This window comes from Lissotriton vulgaris, chromosome 10 (genome assembly GCF_964263255.1).
Source record: "Lissotriton vulgaris chromosome 10, aLisVul1.2, whole genome shotgun sequence".
NCBI classification, from domain to species: Eukaryota; Metazoa; Chordata; class Amphibia; order Caudata; family Salamandridae; genus Lissotriton; species Lissotriton vulgaris.
In genome coordinates this window covers 124150929-124173353 of record NC_141698.1, presented here as the reverse complement: position 1 = coordinate 124173353, position 22425 = coordinate 124150929, and the positions used below count along the sequence as shown (strand labels likewise).

At 44.1% G+C, this 22425-nt stretch overlaps 1 protein-coding gene across 1 annotated transcript in view; it reads left to right on the top strand.

Annotated features, from left to right (window-relative positions):
- The window catches only part of LOC147684817 (cytochrome P450 3A29-like), a 141541-nt gene that overhangs the window by 81709 nt on the left and 37407 nt on the right, over positions 1-22425 (top strand). Inside the window, exons 8-10 of the mRNA XM_086940692.1 lie at positions 3514-3641; positions 8345-8432; positions 10532-10692. Coding sequence (XP_086796818.1) covers positions 3514-3641; positions 8345-8432; positions 10532-10692 — 377 coding nt within the window. The remainder of the gene's footprint in view (positions 1-3513; positions 3642-8344; positions 8433-10531; positions 10693-22425) is intronic.

Genomic DNA, 22425 nt, shown 5'->3' with positions numbered 1-22425 from the left:
ATATAACGGCCAGGGTTTTTTCTCCTGAGGGGGTTTCTTTTACCGTCAGCAGGCGGACCAAAACTCATACTAGGGTCATATCGTACCCAGCTTTTCAGGACTCCCCTAAACTGTGCGTAGTACAGTGCCTCCGTGCTTATGAGGATATGACTGAGGATACTCGCCCTCCGGGTGAGCGGCAGCTGCTTATTGCCCTGCGTAAACCGTATAAGGCAGTTACTTCACCGACGATCGCCCGTTGGGTAATGCAGGAGGCGGGGATTGATATTAAGCAATTTGGGGCTCATTCTACGCGAGGAGCCATGGCGTCTAAGGCTTTTGCCCTTGGGGCTCGGTTGGAGGACTTGATGAGAGCGGCCGATTGGTCCTCGGACTCCACGTTTAAGAGGTTCTATTTCAAGCCAGTTATTGATGTGGCCAGATTGGTGGTCGATAAGCTTTGAACTGGCATAATCCGAAGCCTCCGGTCCAGACATAGAATGCAAATTTGCCTAGCCTTGGTGCTTGTAAGTTCCAATTCTATTAAGGACTCGGAGGCGAGATTTATCCCTCCCAGTGACTTCAGGGAAGTGGACCCTCCCCGTATGCAATGTAAGTAAAGCGTTTATGTTCCTTTTGTAGGATGTGCGCTTGTGGCTCTGCGATGTACTGCTCTTCCTGTTTCTGGCTGTCGTTCTATTGGGAATAGGATGGATCTGATAGTGTGTTCTTTTGCAGGAGCAGACAATTCAAAACAAGATGCGTGAGTGGACTGATGTTATGGCTTCGCGCGAAGAAAGAGGAGGAGACAAGTGCAGTGGAGCATGATGGGAGTCGCCGGTGCATGGACACTGTGATAGGACTCATGTTGACTTTATTTTTTCCCAAAAATGTTCATGGGAAAAGTAGTTTGTGTTATATTTTCTTGCTGCTGTAGAGAATAAAGCGATGAAAGAATGGCATAATCCTCGCCTCCGAGTCCTTAATAGAATTGGAACTTACCAGCACCAAGGCTAGGCAAATTCGCATTGCTAATTATTTTAATTTAACATATATATATATATATATATATATATATATATATATATATATATATATATATATATTTATAAGATAATTAAAGATAATTATTAGTAACCTGGAAATAATAAAATGTTACAACATATGAACTCATTAAATGTATATTAAATAATTCAAATATATTTATTCAATTTATAAATAATTTTTCCAAAAGAATAATAAAACAAATCCCACCCACAGTAACATTTTTATTTTGTTTGTTAAAACTATGTAAATTTGTTTAAAGTATACTACAATTTTTAACAAAAGTTTAATTTATTTTAAATATAATTTATTATTAAATGTTAAAATTATGAACATATTTAATTTTTCTTTTTAAATGTTAACTATAGGAATTCACTGAAAAAAACAAAGGTTACAGGGACGTTATAGTTAGGCTCTAATTCCACTTGTACAAAACCAGAGAAATTCAATAGTTATAGTTTCCTGAGCTAACTAACGTACGCCCCGCAGTGCACTGCTTATGACCTCACATATTACATCATTCACAACATGGTCAGTGACATCGCTGATGACATCACTCATGACATCTCAAATGGCATCACTCATGACATCATCAAATGAGTATAAGTGTTTCTAAGAGTTTGAGTGTTAAACATATAAATACTAAAGTACTACAAAATGTTAGATTAGTATTCTAGTTGTACTTCTAATGAGTGATATTATTTCTAACATATGTGATCTGAGTAGCTGTGTGCCTGTCTGTATCAATGTGTGTCTGCGTGGCTGTATGGGTGTGTGAGCATGTTCATGAGTGACTATGGGTGAGTGGGTGCGTTTTGGTCTATCTCTGTTGGTGTGAGTTGTTGTATGGGTGTCTGAGTGGTTGTGCGGGTGTGTGACTGAGCGTGTGAGTGGTTTTGTGGGTGTGTGAGTGACTGTATTGGTGTATAAGTGAATGTGTGAGTAGCTGTGTGAGTGAGTGAGTGAGTGGCTGTATGGGTGTGTGATGGACTGTATGGGTAGGTGAGTGAGTGTGTGACTGACTGAATGGATGAGTGAGTGGGTGTCTGAATGGCTGTATGAGTGAGTGACTGGGTTTGTAAGTGGCTGTATGGGTAAGTGAGGAACTGTGGAGTGAGTATTTGGTTAAGGGAGTTGGTGTGTATGAGTACCATTGGGTTGGGTAACAATAAACATCTGTTATTCTGTGCCAGGATACCCTTGGGTGCACGTTCTCTCTACAAATGCACATGGTATGTTATATTATGTGTGAGTGGCTGTATTGGAGAGTGAGTGTGAATGGCTTTATGGGTGAGTGAGCAGATGTGGGAGTGTTTGTATGGATGCCTGAATGGGTATGTAAGTGGGTGTGTGAGTGATTGTGAGGGGCTGTGTTGAGAGGCTGTATGGGTGAGTGAGTGGGTGTATAGGTGAATAAGTCTGTTTTTGAGTAGCTGTATGTGTGAGTGTCTGGCTGTGTGAGTGGCTCTATGGGTGAGTGAGTGTGTGAGTGGTTCTATGGAGGAGTGTGTGGTCGTGTGAATACTTGTATGGGTCTGCCCAGCCCCTCTCCCTAGGCCGATATCAGCCCCAGGGACCCCATTGCCTGGGGCCCAGCCTCAATTAATATATATTGAAAAAGGGGAGGGGACTGGCGGCCCCCCTCCCTGTCCCGATTCTAGCCCCGGGGATCCTATCCCCCGGGGCCCGGCCATGTAATGATGTGTGCCCTGGAGCCCACCCAGTCACCAGCAATGGGGATGACGAGGGGGGCCTGAATGCCCTGTGGGCTCCCTTCCTCCTGAGGGAGCTGACATTGCTGCTGCACGGAGGGAGTTGGTGGAAAGGCAGCTCCCTCCATGCAGGAGCAATCGTTTAATCTCTTTCCCTACCCACATGTCTGCAGGCAGGGACAGAGATGAAAACTCCAGCGTGTAGGAGCACTTTGACAGTTCCTTCCGGCTGGAACCAGAGTATTTGCTTTTGCTTGATGGGAGCTGTCAAAGCTCCTGCCAAGCAAACTCAAACAGCTATGTACCAGGGGTAGGCAACCCGGACACAGCAGGAGCCCTGCCATATCATTTTTAATTTGTAGTCCTAGGGAGGTGGTGGTCACAGGTGCATTTTTAAGCCCTTGAAGGGGGCCCTGTGTTCCCCCTCCAAGTTTGCCAGTAGTCTGTTTGCAGATCACAGGTTCCTAGTGGGGATGTAAAAGTTGATTCTGTAACCCAAGAAGCCTCACCCCGTGTGAAGAAGTGCTTTATAAACCTGGACCAGCGCTTTATACAGGATCCTCTTCCTCACTGGGAGACAGTGAAGGGAGCGAAGATGAGGGGACACATGCATTCGCAATGGCAGGTTGAGAAGAGCAAGGGTACATTAGAGCAACAAATCCCCTATGAGTACATGAATTTATCAATCGCTCTAACTGAATATTTGTTGGCCTTCTCATTGTTGCACTCGGTGAGTTACAAGACACTTGAGCTTGTTTGTTCTTTCCTTTCTTTTTAGTGACCTTCCCATTTTTAAATCCAATTCTACGGTTTTTGGACATATCTTTTTTCCCTAAAGACATTATGGAGTTTTTCCTGAATGTAACATCCAGCATCAAGGAAAAGCGTAAAAAGAACAATCACACGGTAAGTGGCAAAACCATGAAGTGTACAACTCAAATAACAGCAAGCATTGTCAAACTCAATATTTGTGACTTTAATAGACTTTTAACCCCTTCGATGCTCATGACAGAACGGTTCCATCATGAGCGTCGGGTGGCCTGTGCTCATGACGGAACCGTTCCGTCATGAGCCCGTTGGCTCATTAGCACCTTCAGCACAGCGCGAAAATTCACGCGTTGCTAAAGGTGTTAAAGCATGTTGTTTGCATTTGTTAGCACATTAAGCCAAAACGATTGATTTTGCAGTCTGAGGGCCAGATGTAGGTGGGTAAATACCGGTCGGTAACGCCGAAATCCAGTACATTTCAGCGTTACCGACCGGTATTTAGCCATTCCTAATGTAGGTAAGGAATCGGTAAATACCGATTCCTTATTGCTCTCGTATTTAAGGAATCAGTAATACCGATTCCTTATTGCTCTTGCATTTAAGGAATCGGTAATACCGATTCCTTAAATGCAATGTAGGAAGCACATTAAAGAGTGCTTGTGAGCCTTAAAAAATAGGTAATTACCACCAACTTCAAGTTGGTGGTAATTACCGATTTCCTTTAAAAAATCACTTTTTTGTTAAGTGCCATGTGTCACACATTCATGCCTTTAGGGCATTTGTGTGCGCCACATGTGCCCACATGCACATTTCAGGGGTGCAACAGGGTGTCCTTTTGACAACCTGGCACCCTTGAAAGTGCTCCCGCTATCAACGATTCGGTAATACCGAATCGCTAATAGTGAATGGCTTCACATTCATTCCTATGAGCCTCCAAGCCCATAGAAATGAATGGGTAGGTATTCCTTAGTACCGAATCTCAATTACCGATTCGGTAATAAGGAATATTAAGGATTCTGTATTTTTTACTGAATCTTTACCTACATAGGAAATCCCAATTTCTTAATAGCGAATCGGTAAAATTGGCTATTAAGAAATCGGTATTTCAGATTTACCTAAATCTGGCCCTTAGTTCTTATTTGAATTGTATCAGACCTATCATCATTCTAATTCCAGTTTAGATTTGGGAGATGGTTGCAAGTCTTGGAGCATCGCAAAATGTATATGGGAAAGTATCCAGAGTTTAGGAGAATTGTGGTGGAAGGTCAAAGTGTGTTAGGGATGGCCGTACTCGAAGAGGAACAAGAGTTGAGATAGATATGGAAGGAACAGGCCATGAGCACTTTAGTAGATAATTAATGTAATCAAGAAAAAAAATCCTGACTTGATTATAGAGGCTCACATTTTCTCTCATATTTCACAGTAGGATACATTAGAGTTTTCAATCCTACTGTGTAATTTCTTCTAGACTACCGTTGAGTCTTTTATGGAGATACATTCAGGAACCTATGGCTTGTGTCTTGTATTAAATACTCATATCTTACTTAGATATATGCATGATGTTGTTTTATTACCAACACTTGGGAAATGCATTGCATATCAAATAGTTCCAGTTTTTAATACTAGCAACATTATTTACAATCCCTCAGGGGCGGCTCCTCCGTTAGGGCGGAGGGGCGTTGCATCACTACTTATCTCGCAATGCGAGAAGCAGAAACATAAGCAGGTCTGTTGGAAAGCAGGGGGGTATGGCTAGCCCACTGTTGTGGGCCCTGACTGTTTGCTCTGCGGCCCACCAAAGCAGTCATGCACACTCTACCTATTCTCTGTGTAGGCTGCATGCAGCCTACATGGAGAAAATGGCCTCCCATTAGGCACCCGGCTGGGCACTGTCCACACCAATCACAACACTGACATTGCAGCGTTGTGATTGGCGGAGGGGAGGGAGGCTGCCTGTTGGGTGGGTGCTTTCAGAGGAGAGCTGTGGCAGCAGGAAAACGTGGGAGGACCTGGGGGGAGGATACGTTTTATTTTATTTTATTTTATTTACCCCCCCCCCCCCCCCCCCCCCAACGGCAACACACACATTGTCCACCACCCGCCCGTCATACCGGCCACGACTGCATGCTGCTTGAGTGTATGCCCGATTATGGCACCCCTGTGTGTTTGTGAAGCAGGCAGTTCAGCCCTTCCTATGCCGTAGTACAGAGTAGCTAGAGCGTGTAGGCTTACCTATGGTTTGCCAATAAATCCCCTCTAATAATTTGTGTAGGATTTTTGTAGTGGATGTGCTGATGGGTCATGACTAAGTTTCAGCCGATTTGAGCTGAGGGTTACAAGCCAGGCTGAGGACCGTGTTATCACCCAGTGACTCTGACCCAGAGCAGCAGAAGACCATAGGGAGGTAAGAAGGTTCAGGGACGCAGTAGTGTGTGAGCGATGCCGTGTGGGGCAGTGGGCTGTGTGAGTAACAGTGTATGTCATACCTAGTTCACAGGTTGAGTTCATTGTTGGAAGTAAGTTGCCAAAAGCAGTCAAGGAGAGTTTCCCAGATTGCTGAATTGGGTCGCTTGCACAGGTGCCTGGCTTCTTCATATCATAGTGCCTCCTCCTCAGCCTTCCCCCACTTCTGTAGCACTGTATGCCACAGTATCTTTAATTATGCCTATTCGGCCCTCCACTGTAGGGTGAGGACTCTCTTGATGAGCAGGAGAGCCATAACGGCAAATCTAGCCCTCACATTGTTAAGCTTTCTGCGTTTGCATATGCAAGCCTCCTATGTTTGAGGTCTGTAAGTTCGGTAATCTCCTGTAGTGTAGTGTGGATGGAGGGCCAGTATGAGGACAGAGCAGGACAGGACCACGGCATATGGCACAGGTCCGCAGACATCAGCCGGCATAGGGACAGCCTATATGAACTTGTGGTAAGAAGCAGTTGAGCTGTTTTGGCATCAGGTAGACCTTGTGCACAATAAACAATTGTATACTTTTTAACCGGGCATTCCTGGATACTTGTTTAGGGAATTCCAGTGCCGGTTCCCACTCTTTATCATGTAAGACACATCCCATATCTTCCTCCCCCTTGCATCTCAGGGCTGCCAGAGGGAACTGTGTGTGTTCTCGTATGGCCTTATGAATCTACGTTATTAGATGACTCCCTGTCCCCATGTCCCTAAGCATCTAGGTAATGGCATGTATTCGGGGCTCTTCATCTCGTGTGGATCCGAGGACTTGGCAGATTATTGCGCGGTTGGCCGTATGCTAGAAACTGTCCAGGCAGTATAGCAGGGATGTAACTCTGCCAAGGCATACATGCTTATTTAATAGCCCTCTCTCTCACGTCCTTCTAATATTGGAGAGAACAGCTGAGCAGAGGCACACATGGCCTGGCCTTCACTGATCCCTAATATGCTGGTTAGTGGCTTACTTGCTGTACTATTTAACTGCATCCCTGTAGTAAACTAGATGCCGCCATGTGGTACAGCCGAGGTAAGGATATTGCCGTTTTCCTGACATTTATTTTTAATGTGGGTGATGTGGGAGACTAGTATATTTCAGAGTGACATTTTGCAGAGAAAGGTTAGTTTACGTTTTTATGCAACATCCTTAAAAAAGTTACTTTTGGATCAAAACAGTACCTCACACACATATGAGAAATGGGAGGGCGTCACAGAGATTATTTAACATTAATATTGGTGCACTGCTGTTGTGTTGCAATATTGAAAACATGTCATCACTATCCATGAATATTATTGATGTAAAAGAAATTAGAATTTTGGACGAATGGCTGTGACCTGGTCTAAGAGGGCATGACATAGCTGAAACTGGACAATATATTCAAAGCTTTGCCTAACAGGGGCCGGGGGCCCCCTTAATATGTTTGGCCCAGGGCCCTCAAAAACCTTAAGATGTCCCAGTTTGCCCACTCATTAAAAAAAAAAGTTCTCGGGGAAGCCCCCCCCCCCCCCTTTATGTTGTTCAGGCTCAATCGCCACGCTCACTCGCCACAGTGCATTTCCACACAAATTTTACGCCTCACCACTTTCAAATGTAACCAGACGCCACTGCAATCCGTCATACAGTGATGAATAAAGCTCCAGAGCCCTGAAAATGTAAATTTCTAGTTTGGGTCCCTCCCCCTAGGGATGTCTACTCATTTCGTCCCTTTAGTTTGCCATTAAAGGGGTCTTCTTTAGGACTTTGGCTCTATCGTAATCTATTAAGTCGACATGTAGACAATTGATTGTCAGTGGAATTATTTTATATCTTGTGACACATAGTAGAAAAACTTGGAAAGGGTCTACTGTTCATGTTCTTTTCGATTGGGTGCATCACATATTTCTTTCTGACTATGCACATTAACTCCTAAGATTAGTCTTATTGATATTCTCTTTGTACAATTAAGGCACTTTTTATCTATGGTCTTGGCTTTAATTGTGTTTTACTCAGTGATTCATTCCATGTTACATTCAATGTAAAACGCTCCGTGATCTATGTTGCCTATCCAGTAAAGTGTTTACAGCATTATATTATGCAGTTAGTAGCTTGTCACCTGTTTGCATTATGCATGGAAGGTAAGCAATAATGATACAATGTTTATGCTCTTTTTGTTTTGCAATTAATTCTGAAAGCATTAGTTGGGGTCTTCTATGTATTGCAATGAACTCTGCCTGTATTCTTTTAAATTCCCTTTGTATTGTAATTAATGCTGTCAGGAATAATTTCCCCTTTCATGCATCGCAACAGTGCCCCCAGTGAGTGCATAATACAAAATCACAGTTATCTATTAAAGTCAGTGGGGTGAGTTACCAACTCTGAGATTAAACTTATTTGGTTTTTAAGGATCGAGTGGACTTTATGCAGCTAATGGTTGATTCCCAGACTGCAGATGACAACCCTGAAGCAGATCACACCAACCATGGCTACAAAGGTAATAATTGATCATATACATGAGAGGCTGCACACAAAAGTAACATAAAGAACGTAAATGGAATCACAATTTGTTACTAGGAAAGGCATGTTAAATAGTGGTTGGTAATTGAAGAGAGAACCTGGGGCTGTAATCAGCTGAGTGAATGAGCAAACTGCACTATGTTCTTCCTTCTAACGTTTCCGGTAATATCAGCACACTTTGAAAGTTTCTATTTTGTAAACATATGACTAAGACATTTCAGTTCACATGAATGAGTTTAGCAAATGGCATAACCAAGGGCAAACACAGGAAGGATCAGAGAATCTTTAACCTTTGGGAGTACAAGTGTTGTCGCTCGGTTTGGTATTAGTGCTTTCTATTACACGTCATCTTCCTATTTTCAGCAGCGTCATGGACAATACGAGTGTCTACTCTCATCCCACTTATATCACAGTCATGACATATAATCAAAAATGACCCTTTCCTCGAGGCCTGTCTACATGCTCATTGTTAATCTAAATTGGTTCCAATAACCTCTGCAGGGTGATGCAAAAGTCTCTTGACTGGGGGTGAATGTTTTGATTTGTTCTGCATTCCGTCCATCAATTGTGTCTTTTGGTTTCTCGCCCTAAGGGCGCCAGGTATGTCCAGACGTGGGTCCTGGGCTCACTGTGCCACTGGAATCAAGCTATCCTGGCTGAGGAGGGGTGAAACCCCGAAACCGGTCTTAGGATGCTTGTTTCCGGTCCAGGGAGGACCTGGTTTGGCAGTTCAGGCTGGACTGTTCCCATGAGGCACAGGGTCAAGACTGATTTGCATATGGCCAGGTCTAAACTGGGGTGGCATGGTGAGCAAAGGAATGATGAATTTAACCCAGATCTCTTGACTGGGGGTGAATGTTTTGATTTGTTCTGCATTCCGTCTATCAATTGTGTGTCTTTTGCTATTAGCCTGAAGAACTATACATGCACCAGGCACTGCTGTATTGATTAACACACATCTGCAGACTCCCTTTTGCCTGCATGATTTTGTGTTGCAAGTCACTCCCTAGATGCACCTCCTTGTATTCTTTACTGTGACACACTAAGGGCCATATGTATCAAAGGGTTTTGCCCATTCTGTGTTATTGGGGAAATGTGTTGATACATATGGCCCTAGGTGCGCCCAGATGTAGGTCTCTAGCTTAGTGTGCCACTGGACCCAAGCAGCACTCGACTGAAGGGGTCAAAATAGGCAAAATACGGACTTGGGTTGCTTGTGTTTCGGTTCAGTGAGTACATGGCTTTGGCAGTTCCGTGAAGGATCAAGATTGATGTGTATAAGGCTGGGTCTAATCTGAGGTGGCATGATGGGCAAAAACATGATGGACTGGGATGTGGTCTCGAGTAATTACCAGTGGCTGAGATTAAATCAAGCATTCCATCCATCACTTTTGTATATTCTTCTGTGTCTCCTCACTTCAGCAAACATTTTTTGCTGTGGTCAACTATTTTACTGTGTGTCAAAGATGTCAGTTTCCTTGATGATCTGGCTATGGGTCATGTTGCCTTCAAATATTGCAGGCTCTTGTTCGGGGTGCCCAATAAGCACATGTATTAACCCCAGTCTAAGTGCAGCTTTGCCAGCACCGGCATAGCCGGTAGCCCTTGCTGCTAGATTCTGTACTTTCTGCAAGCATTGTCTAGTGCAGTCCTGGAGTCTATGTATTTTGAATTTGCAGTCAAGTATAGTCAGCATTTCTGCTCTTACTCAGGTGTATTGGTTAATTGTTTATAGAATAGGCTGGATGGTTTAGTTTCATTGTAGCTGTATTCATAGCCATTTAAACTATTTCGTTTTTCATGGAATGCATGTGGACAAAGTAGACCCCAAAGTTTTTGGATAGTTGAGAGAGCAAGAGGAAGCTTGCCCAGCCACAAGGAAAGCATAGATCATGGAACAGAGACACCTGCAAGCAGTAGAGTGGCATACACTGAATTAAGTGGTAAGGCTGCAGTGTTTAGTTAAGAGTTTGAACAGCTACTGAAGTAATCGAAAACTATTCCTTGAAATTTGTGTATACCATATTAAGGGTTTAATCTCTGTTTCTTTTTTGTCCGGGCCTACTTCACTTGCAGCACTTACTGATTCGGAGATAATGGCCCAGGCTCTAGTCTTTATTCTTGCTGGATATGAGACCACCAGCACATCTCTCAATCTTTTGTCTTATGAGCTGGCAACTCACCCGGAGATACAGAAGAGGCTACAAGAAGAAATAGATAAAGCTCTACCTGACAAGGTAAGTCAAGAACTTGTTTTAAAGAGAGGGCATGAGATTATATTGCCCCATAATGTAGCTTTTCAAGTTTATCCCATCATTAGAGGGGTTATAAACATTTTGCTGATTTGTCAATTCAACAAGCTGCACTTCAAGAGGAGTGATGGGGGAGGTAAAGCAGAAGTAAATGGGGTAGATGAAAACAAGGACTTTTATGAATGTTGGCAAAATACATTTCCTCAGCCATCTTTTCAGCTTCTATAAGTAGGTCTGCATGCCCCAAATATTTTGGGTTACCAAACCACAGGGTTCTTGGCCTGTCAGTCTCGGACCATATTGCTGGGTTTTAGGCGATTGTAGTCTTGCTGCTTAATCTAGATGATGCTACGGTACCTCTTAGATTTACGAAAGCATTGCTTTTAAATGTGAATATCTGTGGTTTGCTTGTTAATAGTAATAACATCATATTGTACCATTTTCTGGGCACCTTAGGAGTTTTTGAGAACAGGCCAAAGGAATTTCTCTGCCCCAGCAATTGCTTGGGTTTAACCTCTCTTATTGTGAGCAACCCTCAGGCTAACCGGAGGAGAAAGTCCAGTGGAGGCGGTTCCTTTATAACAATGGAAAACATTTTCGGCTTTTATTTCCGTTTGCAGCAGTCCTTACCTGCCAAAGTATTGTCCATCAAGTGTTGCATCCATGTCATGCTCAATTCTTTTTCATGTTATTAATTGTCTACCTGGGTATGTTGCATTATATGCATCTCAGTGTACAAAGTCTTTCATATCTTTCGGTCCATCAAATTATTAATGACTGGGCACCTAATTTGTTTCAATAATAGATGAGGTCCTGACTACTCTTAAGTGATTTGGGCTAATGCAGCACATTCATGCCATACACTTGTTGCTCATCATGCCATTGGTCTTGTCTTCGTTCTTTATGGCCTTTTCTCTGAGTAAATATTGCCTATGACATAGTCAAACCACCTCGTAATTGCAATTTTGAATAACCACTTGGCATCAGAAATACAGAAGAGCTCATGTGTGTCTGAGGTATAGTGAAGTCGAGCCTTAAGGTTTGTCAGGTTTTGTTTATTCACTTTAACTGTTCTTGTCATGCAAATTGTCTTCCAAAAGCAAAGACGACTCGCAGCATTCAGTTTTTCATAATTCTGCAAATTCTTTCTGGTAAAGATGTCTTTAATAAATCCAGAAACGTCTGGCCATTTTCTTCCAAATCATTATATCATATTAATAATATCTTTCATAGATTTGCCTACTTCAAATAATTGATGCATTTCAGCCAACCAATGAAACTTGGTAGAGATGGGCTATGTCTAGGTTGACCATCTCACTCTAGATCATCATGGAATATATCTCTTGTCCTGAACTTTCCACCTACATAATTTTATCAGGTTTGTTAGTTTAATGGAATGAGAATACAACCTCAAGACCAAGAATGCATTAGCTTATTCGACAAACATTCAGGGCTGGAGACATTACCTATAATGACCTGGAGGGTGGTGTTAACCCTAGATCCGTCAACTTTCAAATTATTATGAAGTGAGTCCCTTTGGTTGCATAGTATTCAAAATCCAAGCTTCATTTCACATGCTATCACATGATATGATTAACTCTTATGATGTTGTAGTCTCCTAGCAGATAATTTGAGGTGTTTATAAAAGAATATTCGAGTCCACCATTGTAATATCTTGGGGAAGGCCTTTTAATTTGACTTCTAAAACATCATTGTTATGTTATGTGTGCTAAATCGTGAAAAAGTGCACAACTCATCCCGAAAGGGGCATCTTGGTGTTGATTCGGCAGGTGGGTGTGAAAGAGGCAGCATTTAAAACAGCCAAGTTTTAAGGCATTTTTTTAATTCTACAAGGCATAAGCATACATGCATAATCATAGGGAGTTTGTTCCAATTGAGGGAAGCCAGATAGAAAAAGGTTTGGCCACTATATTTGGCGGTCGGATCTGTCGGAGAGAAGAGAAGATACTGGTTGCTAGATCGCAGATTCCTGCTTGGCGCATAAGGGATAAGCCTGTGCTGGAGGTATTTTGGGCCAAGCCCTAATGGCGATTGATATGTTAGGCAGAGCTGCTTAAACAGTGCTCTCTTACGAATGGGGAGTCAGTGTAGTGCTCTAAGTATGGGTGCTGACGAGGATCTTGGAGGCAGGTTATTTACCATTCGTGGGGCAGTGTTTTGGACCGCTTGTAGTTTTGACAGAAGGGATTCATTGGAGGTCAGTGGAAGCCATCTGTAGATTTTTTTAAGTAGACACCTGATGCCAAAACAGGTGCCACATGTGGCGGCAGTCTGGTCTTGCATAGATAGCTGAGCATCTAAAATTATGCCTAGGTTTTTTGCGGTTCTGGTGGGTAGTGGTTACTGCTGATTTGGAGTGATGTGGTATAACTATAGATGAGTTGGTTGTGAGTTGAAAGCTATTTTAGATAATATCAATTTTGGCTTGAAAGTGAGTAGCCAAGGTGTCGCAGAATGTTTGGCAAGCTAGGGTTTCAGAGGAACATGCCTGTGGTTTTACTAAGGTTTTTACAATTTTTAATAGTTCCTTTGAGGAGTTGCCTGCCTGTTCTATTTTATGAACAATATGTTATCTGCGTGCTGTCTTGATTTTGGTGTAATAAGCACAAGAGGGATATTTAAATAGTTGTTAATCTGTACTGCTTTTGGACATCATCTAGGTACCTTGAGCCTCCAGCACTGGCACTTATCTGTTTTCAGTTCAGCCGTGTACCTGGAGGCATTGGGTCTTAGATATTTCCTTTGTAAAGGTTTGTAGGGAGTCATGATGTCAAATGCATGGGAGAGAGAGTTGTTGAACTGTGCCATTGCTGAATTTATCTCATGGGAGTTGTCTGGAACAAAAGTGGGGAAAGTCGCTTGAAATGCATCTAAAGTGATCTGTTCCCAAGGTCTTGTGGTAGCTTGGATCTGGGCCTTGAGTCTGTCAGGGACTGCCGTGGTCGGAATACGGACTTTGATCAGGAAGTGATCTGTCCAAGTTAGTGGCAGTTGGATGTTAATTTGAGAAAGCTTGGCAGTAGATTAAATCTAGCATATGTCTAGCAGAGTGAGTGGGGCCAGTTATTGTGAGATGTAGGTTTAACATTTCAAGATTAGTTCGCAGAATAGAGACGTCATTTTGGTGGTAACATCTGTGTGGTAGTGAAAGTCTCCAATCAAGAGGAAATCTTGTGTGGCTAGTGTTAGGGGTGCTAGTCACTCTGTTAGGTTGGGGCTGAAGTCCTTGTTTTGTCCAGGAGGGTGGTTAGATAAGAGCACCATTCCAGGAGAGGCTGTTAGGGGGATATAATTTAAAGCAGTGTATCAAGTATTTAGACTCTCAAGGAGTCTTTGAAATCTACAGCTATACCTCCACCTGGTTTGTGTTCCCTGTTATGCCTAATTAATCTGTAATTGTCTGGGAATGCTATGGGGGTATTGGGTAGTGCTGACTGGTAGAGCGATGTTTCTGTGATGAAACATAGGTCTGGTTGTGTTGAGGTTAGAAGATCCTAAATGTGTGGGAACTGACCTAGCAAAATAAATACATTTGAGCGAAGAGGGCACATTTTGTAATTTTTTGGGGGACTCAGGTTTGGATAGTTAGTTCTCAGGTTTATTAGTTCTTTATTGTCATAGTGTAGTGTGGATAAAGGAGGAATATCGGGGGTGAAGATGCAGGTTTCTTGGTGCCTGCCGCCTGGTAGCTGACTGGCACGGATGGGCGCAGACGGGCTTGCCTTTGGCATGTCAGCCGCGGTCCCTCTGCGCATGGCTACCAGGTTTGTATTTTATACCGGAGAGCTAGACCGCTGCCGCCCAGTGATTGGCGCCTGTTGCGGAATAGCGGCGTCACTGCCGACACGCCCTGAAGTCCCTCTGGTCAATCGGCAGAGCCGTGATGGACTAGGGAGTCCAGGGGAGAGTGTGCAAATACAGAAAGATTTTCCAGGTAAAAGTTTAAAATACAGCAGTTACTAAGGGCTGTGGGTTGAAGAAGCACTAAAAATATTAAAATGTTCAATGCTAATATGTAGTGCAAGCAAATCATGTGAACATAAAGCTTATTGAGTAGTAAAAGAAATTGAAATTGCGTGCCTGGTAAAATGCTAGTCTGAAGCCTGGTCTGTGGCGCTGTGTGTCACATTTGGTAATTTTGTAAAGTCTGTTTAATGCATTAACCTAATAAGTACTCAATAGGTACTCTCAGCATCTGATTATAATTATCCTGCTATAGTGACATAGCCTTTTGCCAGCCTAGTTCAATTGGCCATTCAATCTGAAACTTGCATTGCCTCCAGGAATGGATTATGAAAAATGCTAATGTGACTGGAAAATTGTATGTCAGGACCAGAGGCAAGGATTATGCTTTACTTTCTTTGCTTTTATTAACTACAGCCATATGATAATATTTATAGAAAAACTATAAATACATGTGTAGTGCGGTCTTCCGACCACTAGGGGCACCACCACACCTCATTAGAGGCTCATCTTAGGTGCGAGCATGCCAGTTGCATTGTTCTGCTCGAATTAGTGTGTTGATTGGACTCAACGTGGCCATCCAGGCGCCTATCTTGCCCACATCTCGCCTGGAGTGTGACGCCCCCCCAGGGGGGTCTGTAAAATACACATGCTGCCAGTAAAGAGTGCTGGAAACACCACGTGCAGTAGTATGTATTAAAGGCAATCATGACTCAACTTGTACATACGCTTGGGAGAGCATGTGAAGCTAAAAGCCAGTAAGTGGAAAGAAGGGCACCAACACAGGGGCAGATATAAAATAAATAATTTAAATTTAGGAAAATAATTTACCCAGTGCACAGTACGGGCAGTGGTGTCCATAGGACCTTTTGTCCAGCACCTTCACAGGCAGTTATACATACTAGCCTGGTTCACCCACTCCAACTTGCCCCTATTATGCAGGAATCGCAGGATTCCTATATGGAGGCGAAACCTGTGACTTACCTCCTAATTGATGATGACTTCTGCAAGATCATGGATGCCTCTATACAGAGGACGGTCTCTGAGGCTATAGCACCCTTGGAGCAAAAGTTCCTTAATATTGCAGCGCAGTGCCTACAACTCCTCGCCCTGAGGGAAGAACCCTAAGAGTCATCCACCCTTGTGCCTACTCGCCAGCTGAAGGCGCCCCAGTAGTCGAAGAAAAACCACAACCAAGACCCATTTGTCGATCTAGATGTCTTTGACAGGCTGAAATGCACTTTCTTGGGTATTAACATTCCATCTGACCTTGTGGCAACCCCCCCTCCCTTTAGCCATTACTCGCTGACAAGCCTATCACAAGTCTGGCAGCATCCCATGTGTCAAACGTCAATGACTCCCCCACCTGTTCGGATGAGAATGTGGAGCTAGAGAGACCCTGGTTTCCCTCTTCAGATTCTGAGCCGTCCGACTGCGGCAAGAGCACACTGGACTTAGACTCCAACATGCTCAACCCAGAGGACCTAATTCACCCACGGTCATCAGACAGGGTGCCCGCAGACAAAGTATCCACACAAATCCCTTGACAAGGAGATCCATAACAACCTTAAGGCGGAGAGCCCTATTCCATCACTGGAGGGCAAAGTAACCCTAACTCCCAAAATAGATCCCCGAATGGCAACATTCCTCGCAAGGTACATACAGGACCACAAGAAGGCCATTGAGTGCTCTTGGCAGTCCTGTTAAGCTAGCTCCATGACTCAGACGGCCCCTATAAAATAAGGACCCTCACAAAGATATTGGACATGGTGCTGGACGCCAAACCCTCCAGGCCCCTCATTTCCCCAGATATTTTTTTGAGCTGGGTGCAAAGGGTGATCATATTCGTAGGCAATGCGAATGGTGGCCTTTCCACAGTGCGGTGGAGATCTCTGTTCATAGAAATAGACCCAAAACTGGGGGATCTAGCCACCTCTGAAGCCAGCCCAGTGGCCCAAGATGGGCCCTTTGGCTATCCTTCTATTAAGGAACCTTTGTAGCAAAGAACACTGGCCATCTTTAATTCCCTCAATAATATCCAGTTATCCATCAAGAAAATATTAAGTCCTCAGGTTTTCACAGGGGCCGGTCTTGGAAGGGAGTGCTTGGCCGCTCTTTCAACATCAGGCTTTACTCCAGGGACAAGCAGACAATGGCAGGATCAGACCCGGTTCAGAGCGTCTACCCCACCCGAAGATATCTCCGGCACAGGGGCTCCAGAGGAGGACCCAGAGGCGGCTACTCTCAAGGCTCCTCTCAAGGTGAGTGTAATCGCTTTTTACACTTAAGTTTGGGGTGCAGTTTGGCAGATTTGCCCATCACTGGAGATCTTTGACATCCGACGCTTGGGTTGTGCAGACTGTCCAGGGTCCAGGATAGAATGTTACAGCTCCCCTGTGTAACACCATTCCACTTCCACATTACGGTTCTCTAATGAGCAGGCCGCTCTGGTCAGTTCAGAGGTACAGAACCTTCTCTCCAAAGGTGCTATAGCCCCTGCCCACCCTTTCCCTTACGGGTTTATCAGAAACTTGTTGATGGTGGACAAGCACAAAGGGGTCATACTTATGAGCCACACAAAAGTGGGCCTCCAGCGCTTAATGAGAAGGACCTATACCTACTCGAAAGAGAATGGAATGGTTATAAATGAGACCAAAACTAAGATTATGGTAGTTGCCAAAAACGCTAAGATGAAACACAAAAGCAAATGGTTCATGGATAAAATTGAACTTGAACAAGTTGAGGTCTATAAATACCTAGGCGTATTATTCGATGCAAAGGGCAATTACCATCTACAAAAAACTCATACTCAAAGAAAAGGGAACGCACTAGCTGCTGCATTTAGAACTGTGCAAAAGTCTCTTCCCAGTCTGACCTATGGTCCTCTCTTGAGCATTGTTGGTGCAAAACTCTTACCAACTATTACATATGGTAGTGAAGCACTAATGGGTAAAGACAGTGATACTTTGAACAAAATCATAACCAGAGTATACCGAGTGCTTTTCCATCTCCCAGTGAACGCTTCCCCGGCGCAACTAAGGTTGGAGTTTGGCCTAACAAATCAACAGTTCGCAAGGCAAGGCCTTTTTATTAAAGTTTGGAACCAGATAAAAAGTGACCACCAAAATGAGATATCGTTCCTCCTATGGAGAGAATTAAAGAAGGACACTAACTCTAGTGCTGCTCTTTATCTTAGAGATGCAATTAATGAGTTTGGGGTCATATCTATATGGGAAACGAATATAACTAAGTCATCTTTTAAGAAAATCATTAACAAAACCGCAGACCATCTATCCATTCTAAAGGACAAGGCTACCCTTATCAAGAGAAAACATGCCTGGACGGTGCTAAATGGCTATAAAAAGAAGGAGATACAACAGTATCTGAAAACACAGTGGACGGAAAAAAACAAGCAGGTGCTCCTTAAAGCGAGATTTGGATCCATGCCAGGGCTATGTCATCTCCCCCCATGGGAATTCCAAGAAACCCAAACGAAATGTAGACTATGTAATATGGGCGAGGAAAACATCCAACATCTTCTGTGTACCTGCCCCGAACTCCTCAAAGAGAGAAAAACATTGCTTAAGGTTCCTCTCAAGTAACACGGCATACGGACATGCAGGCAGGCCCTGATTAAGTGTATGGCCTCAAACAACATTGTTTTAAACGCTTCATTTGTAAAGTTCCTATTGTTAGTTAAAAGGAAACTCGGAGACGTAATTATTGCAAATTCTTAATTGTTTGTAAGGTCACGAATGACATTTTATGTGATTTTATCCTGGAATATATGTTTAAATGTTGTTCCTTTTAGATGTGTAATGTGTAAGATTTTAAATAATCATCACAATAAATTACTTTGTACTTTGTACTTTGTACTTTGTGGGTCAAAGACCTGTCGTAAACCTCAAGGAAATCAATGAATGGTTGTTCTTCCGCTACTTCAAAATGGAGCGTCTTCCTCTTCAACAATTCCTCAACAATTGGCTGGCGTGCCTGACCCTCAGTGGTGCGTATCTCACAGTTCCGATCTTCTCACTACACCAATGCTTCCTACAGTATTGCTGGCATCAGCAAACATTCAAATTCACAACGCTTCCATTCAAACTATCCTTGGCTCCTTGGTTCTCAAACCTGTCATGGAACATCTCAGAGCTTGAGGCAGCCGCTTCTTTGTCTACCTGGACGATATCCTTCTTATGGACCAATGCCCGCAGACACTGACGGCTCGCCTCCAGTTGATGGCCTCTCTACTCCAACCCTTGGAGTTTCTCATCAACAAGAAAAAATCTGTCTTATCCCCAAAGCAACCCCTTGTTTTTCTGGGCATTTTAGTGGCTTTGGTATGAGCCACTCTGAGTTCTCCATCACAATAGTTTGCCAAGATCAGAAACCAGCTAAGACGCACTTTGTACAGCCCTTACACATCCCTGAGGCAGATCGCAAGGGTGGTAGGCCTGCTCCCATTGTCCATTAAGGCTAATTTTCCCAACCCCCTTCATTATCAAGCCCTCCCATGGCTAAAGATATCCCACCTCTGAAAGGGCCTCACATACTCTCAGAGCATACCGCTGTCAGAGGATGCGAAAGCGGAACTCCAATGGTGGTTAGTCCACATGGAGGCATGGAACATCTGCACCATCTTCAAATCCCATCCTGTGAAAGAATCTGAATCTAGTGGCGTTGGTTGGGGGCACGTTGCGGAGAATTCTCCACAGGAGGAAAAAGGTCTGAACAAAAGTGTGTATCACCTGTCTAGAGCTGATGGCCGGCTCATTCGCAGTTAAGTGAAGGGCCAGAGAGAAAGTTTAATGATGCATCCTCCTCAAGATGGACAATGTGGCAGCAGTCCATTACATCAGCCATCTGGTAAGGACACGGTCCGAACCCCTTTTGAACCTAGCTCGAACCCCTTTCAAACTATTCAAACTAGTGCAGAGCTTTTGGGAATTCTCAGTGGACCTGTTTGTATCCTAGTTTAGGCCACCAAGTGACCGGGTATTTCAGTTGGAGACCAGATCCAGATATTCATCTATCCCGTTCTCCATGATAATGCTGCTCTCAACCCAAGTCAGGAGACAACAGGTGAATGTTGAGGTAATAACCCCCTTTTGGAGGTCTCAAGTCTGGTTTCCAGTTCTGATGGATCTTTCCTGGGATTTTCCAATCCGTCTACACCTGTTTCCAACTCTCCGAAAAAATGCATCAGTTAATCCACACCATCTTGTTCTAGAAGGTTCTCTGCGGCGTGATGGATTACAGGGAACTGTGGCAAATCCCAGGACTTTCACACCAGGCTGCAGATTTACTCACCAAGGCTTGGGCAGATAGCAGGGTCAAGAGATATAGACCAGCTTGGTCCCATTGGGTTGGTGTCATCAGTGTCACTTGGATCCTGCAGGTAGAGGACTTGTCAATTTCCTCGATTTCTTAGCTTCCTTAGCAGCTGAAGGTTTGGCTTATAGGTCAGTGAATATCTTCCATTCAGCAATCTCGGCAGGACATAACCCTGGTTGAGAGCCATTGTGTGGGAGAGCATCCACTGATCCGGAAATTACTCTGAGGCATCCGCTTATTGCTCCCTCCTGAGCCGAGCTATTTGGTCTTATGGGATGTAAACGTGGTGCTCAATTTGTCTATCTCATGGCCCAGAAACAAATATCTTTCTTGAAAACAACTGGCAGCCAAATTGGCATCTCTCTTGCACCTGATCTCTTGCAGAAGGGTATCTGATGTCCGGGCACTGGACATCACTTGAAGAGTGTGTACTCCAGCAGTAGTTACATTCCACATTAGTGAAAGAGGAAAACCAACTCTCGTATTCTCATATCTGGCTTTTCCGGATTCTCCGAAGTTCTGTATAATAAAATGCATTAAGGCTTACAAGGCTATTTCAGAAGATTTTTGTCCCCCAGAGTGTCAACTCCTTACAGCTTTCAGAAAGCCACATAAAGGTGTGTCATCTTCCAACTTCGCTAAAAGGGTACAGTGGGTAATGCAGGAAGCTGGCATCAACATAAACAGGTGTGGTGCACATTCTAAAGCTTTCTCCTTGAGGGGGGGGATGATTGGAAGATATTATGAACACTGCAGATTGGTATTCTTACTCAATGTTTAAGCGTTTCTACTTTAAGCCACTTCCTAGAGCGGCAACTCTGGTCATAATAAGCCTTGAACTAGCATAATCCTCACCCCGGTCCTGATATAGAATATAAAATATCCTAGCTTTTGTAATTGAAAGCTTTAATTCTATTATACGATTCAGAAACGGGGGTGGTGATGAACAGAGTGTCTGAATTAAGCAGACCACTCTTACCCAGTCCAAAGATCAGGGCTTGATCCATCACCGTTATTTATCTCACTGCCCCATCCCAGCTCAGAACCTGGCTATATGCAAATCAGCCTGTCCCTGGCCCAGTGCATCATGGGAACAGGGCAGACTAAACTACCAAGCCAATTCTTCACCAGAAAGGAGACAAGCTACCGGGGACCGGTTTCTGGCATTTCAGCCGTCTTCGGCCCGGCTTGCTTGAATCCTGATGGAGCAGTGAGAAAGGGACTCATGTCTGAGTATACCCTGCCACACCTATAGTGGCCAAAAACGATTCAGAAACGGGGGTGGTGATGAACAGAGTGTCTGAATTAAGCAGACCACTCTTACCCAGTCCAAAGATCAGGGCTTGATCCATCACCGTTATTTATCTCACTGCCCCATCCCAGCTCAGAACCTGGCTATATGCAAATCAGTCTGTCCCTGGCCCAGTGCATCATGGGAACAGGGCAGACTAAACTACCAAGCCAATTCTTCACCAGAAAGGAGACAAGCTACCGGGGACCGGTTTCTGGCATTTCAGCCGTCTTCGGCCCGGCTTGCTTGAATCCTGATGGAGCAGTGAGAAAGGGACTCATGTCTGAGTATACCCTGCCACACCTATAGTGGCCAAAAACGATTCAGAAACGGGGGTGGTGATGAACAGAGTGTCTGAATTAAGCAGACCACTCTTACCCAGTCCAAAGATCAGGGCTTGATCCATCACCGTTATTTATCTCACTGCCCCATCCCAGCTCAGAACCTGGCTATATGCAAATCAGTCTGTCCCTGGCCCAGCCCTTGTTGTAAATATTTTTGTCCACCCTAAGCGTGGAAGGGTATACTCAGATGTGAGTCCCTTGCTCATTGCACCATCAGGATTCAAGCAAGCCGGGCCGAAGACGGCTGAAATGCCAGAAACCGGTCCCCGGTAGCTTGTTTCCTTCCCAGTGTAAGAATTGGCTTTTGTAGTTTGGTTTGCCCTGTTCCCATCATGCACTGGGACAGGAACAGACTAATTTGCATACAGCCAGGTTCTGAAACTGGGATGGTGCAGTGAGCTAAAAAACGGTGTTGGATCTAGCCCTGATCTCTTGACTGGGTGAGAGTATTCTGCTTAATTCAGAGACTCTGTCCCTCACCACCCCTTGTTGTAAATATTTTTGTCCACCCTAAGCGTGGAAGGGTATACTCAGATGTGAGTCCCTTGCTCATTGCACCATCAGGATTCAAGCAAGCCGGGCCGAAGACGGCTGAAATGCCAGAAACCGGTCCCCGGTAGCTTGTTTCCTTCCCAGTGTAAGAATTGGCTTTTGTAGTTTGGTTTGCCCTGTTCCCATCATGCACTGGGACAGGAACAGACTAATTTGCATACAGCCAGGTTCTGAAACTGGGATGGTGCAGTGAGCTAAAAAACGGTGTTGGAT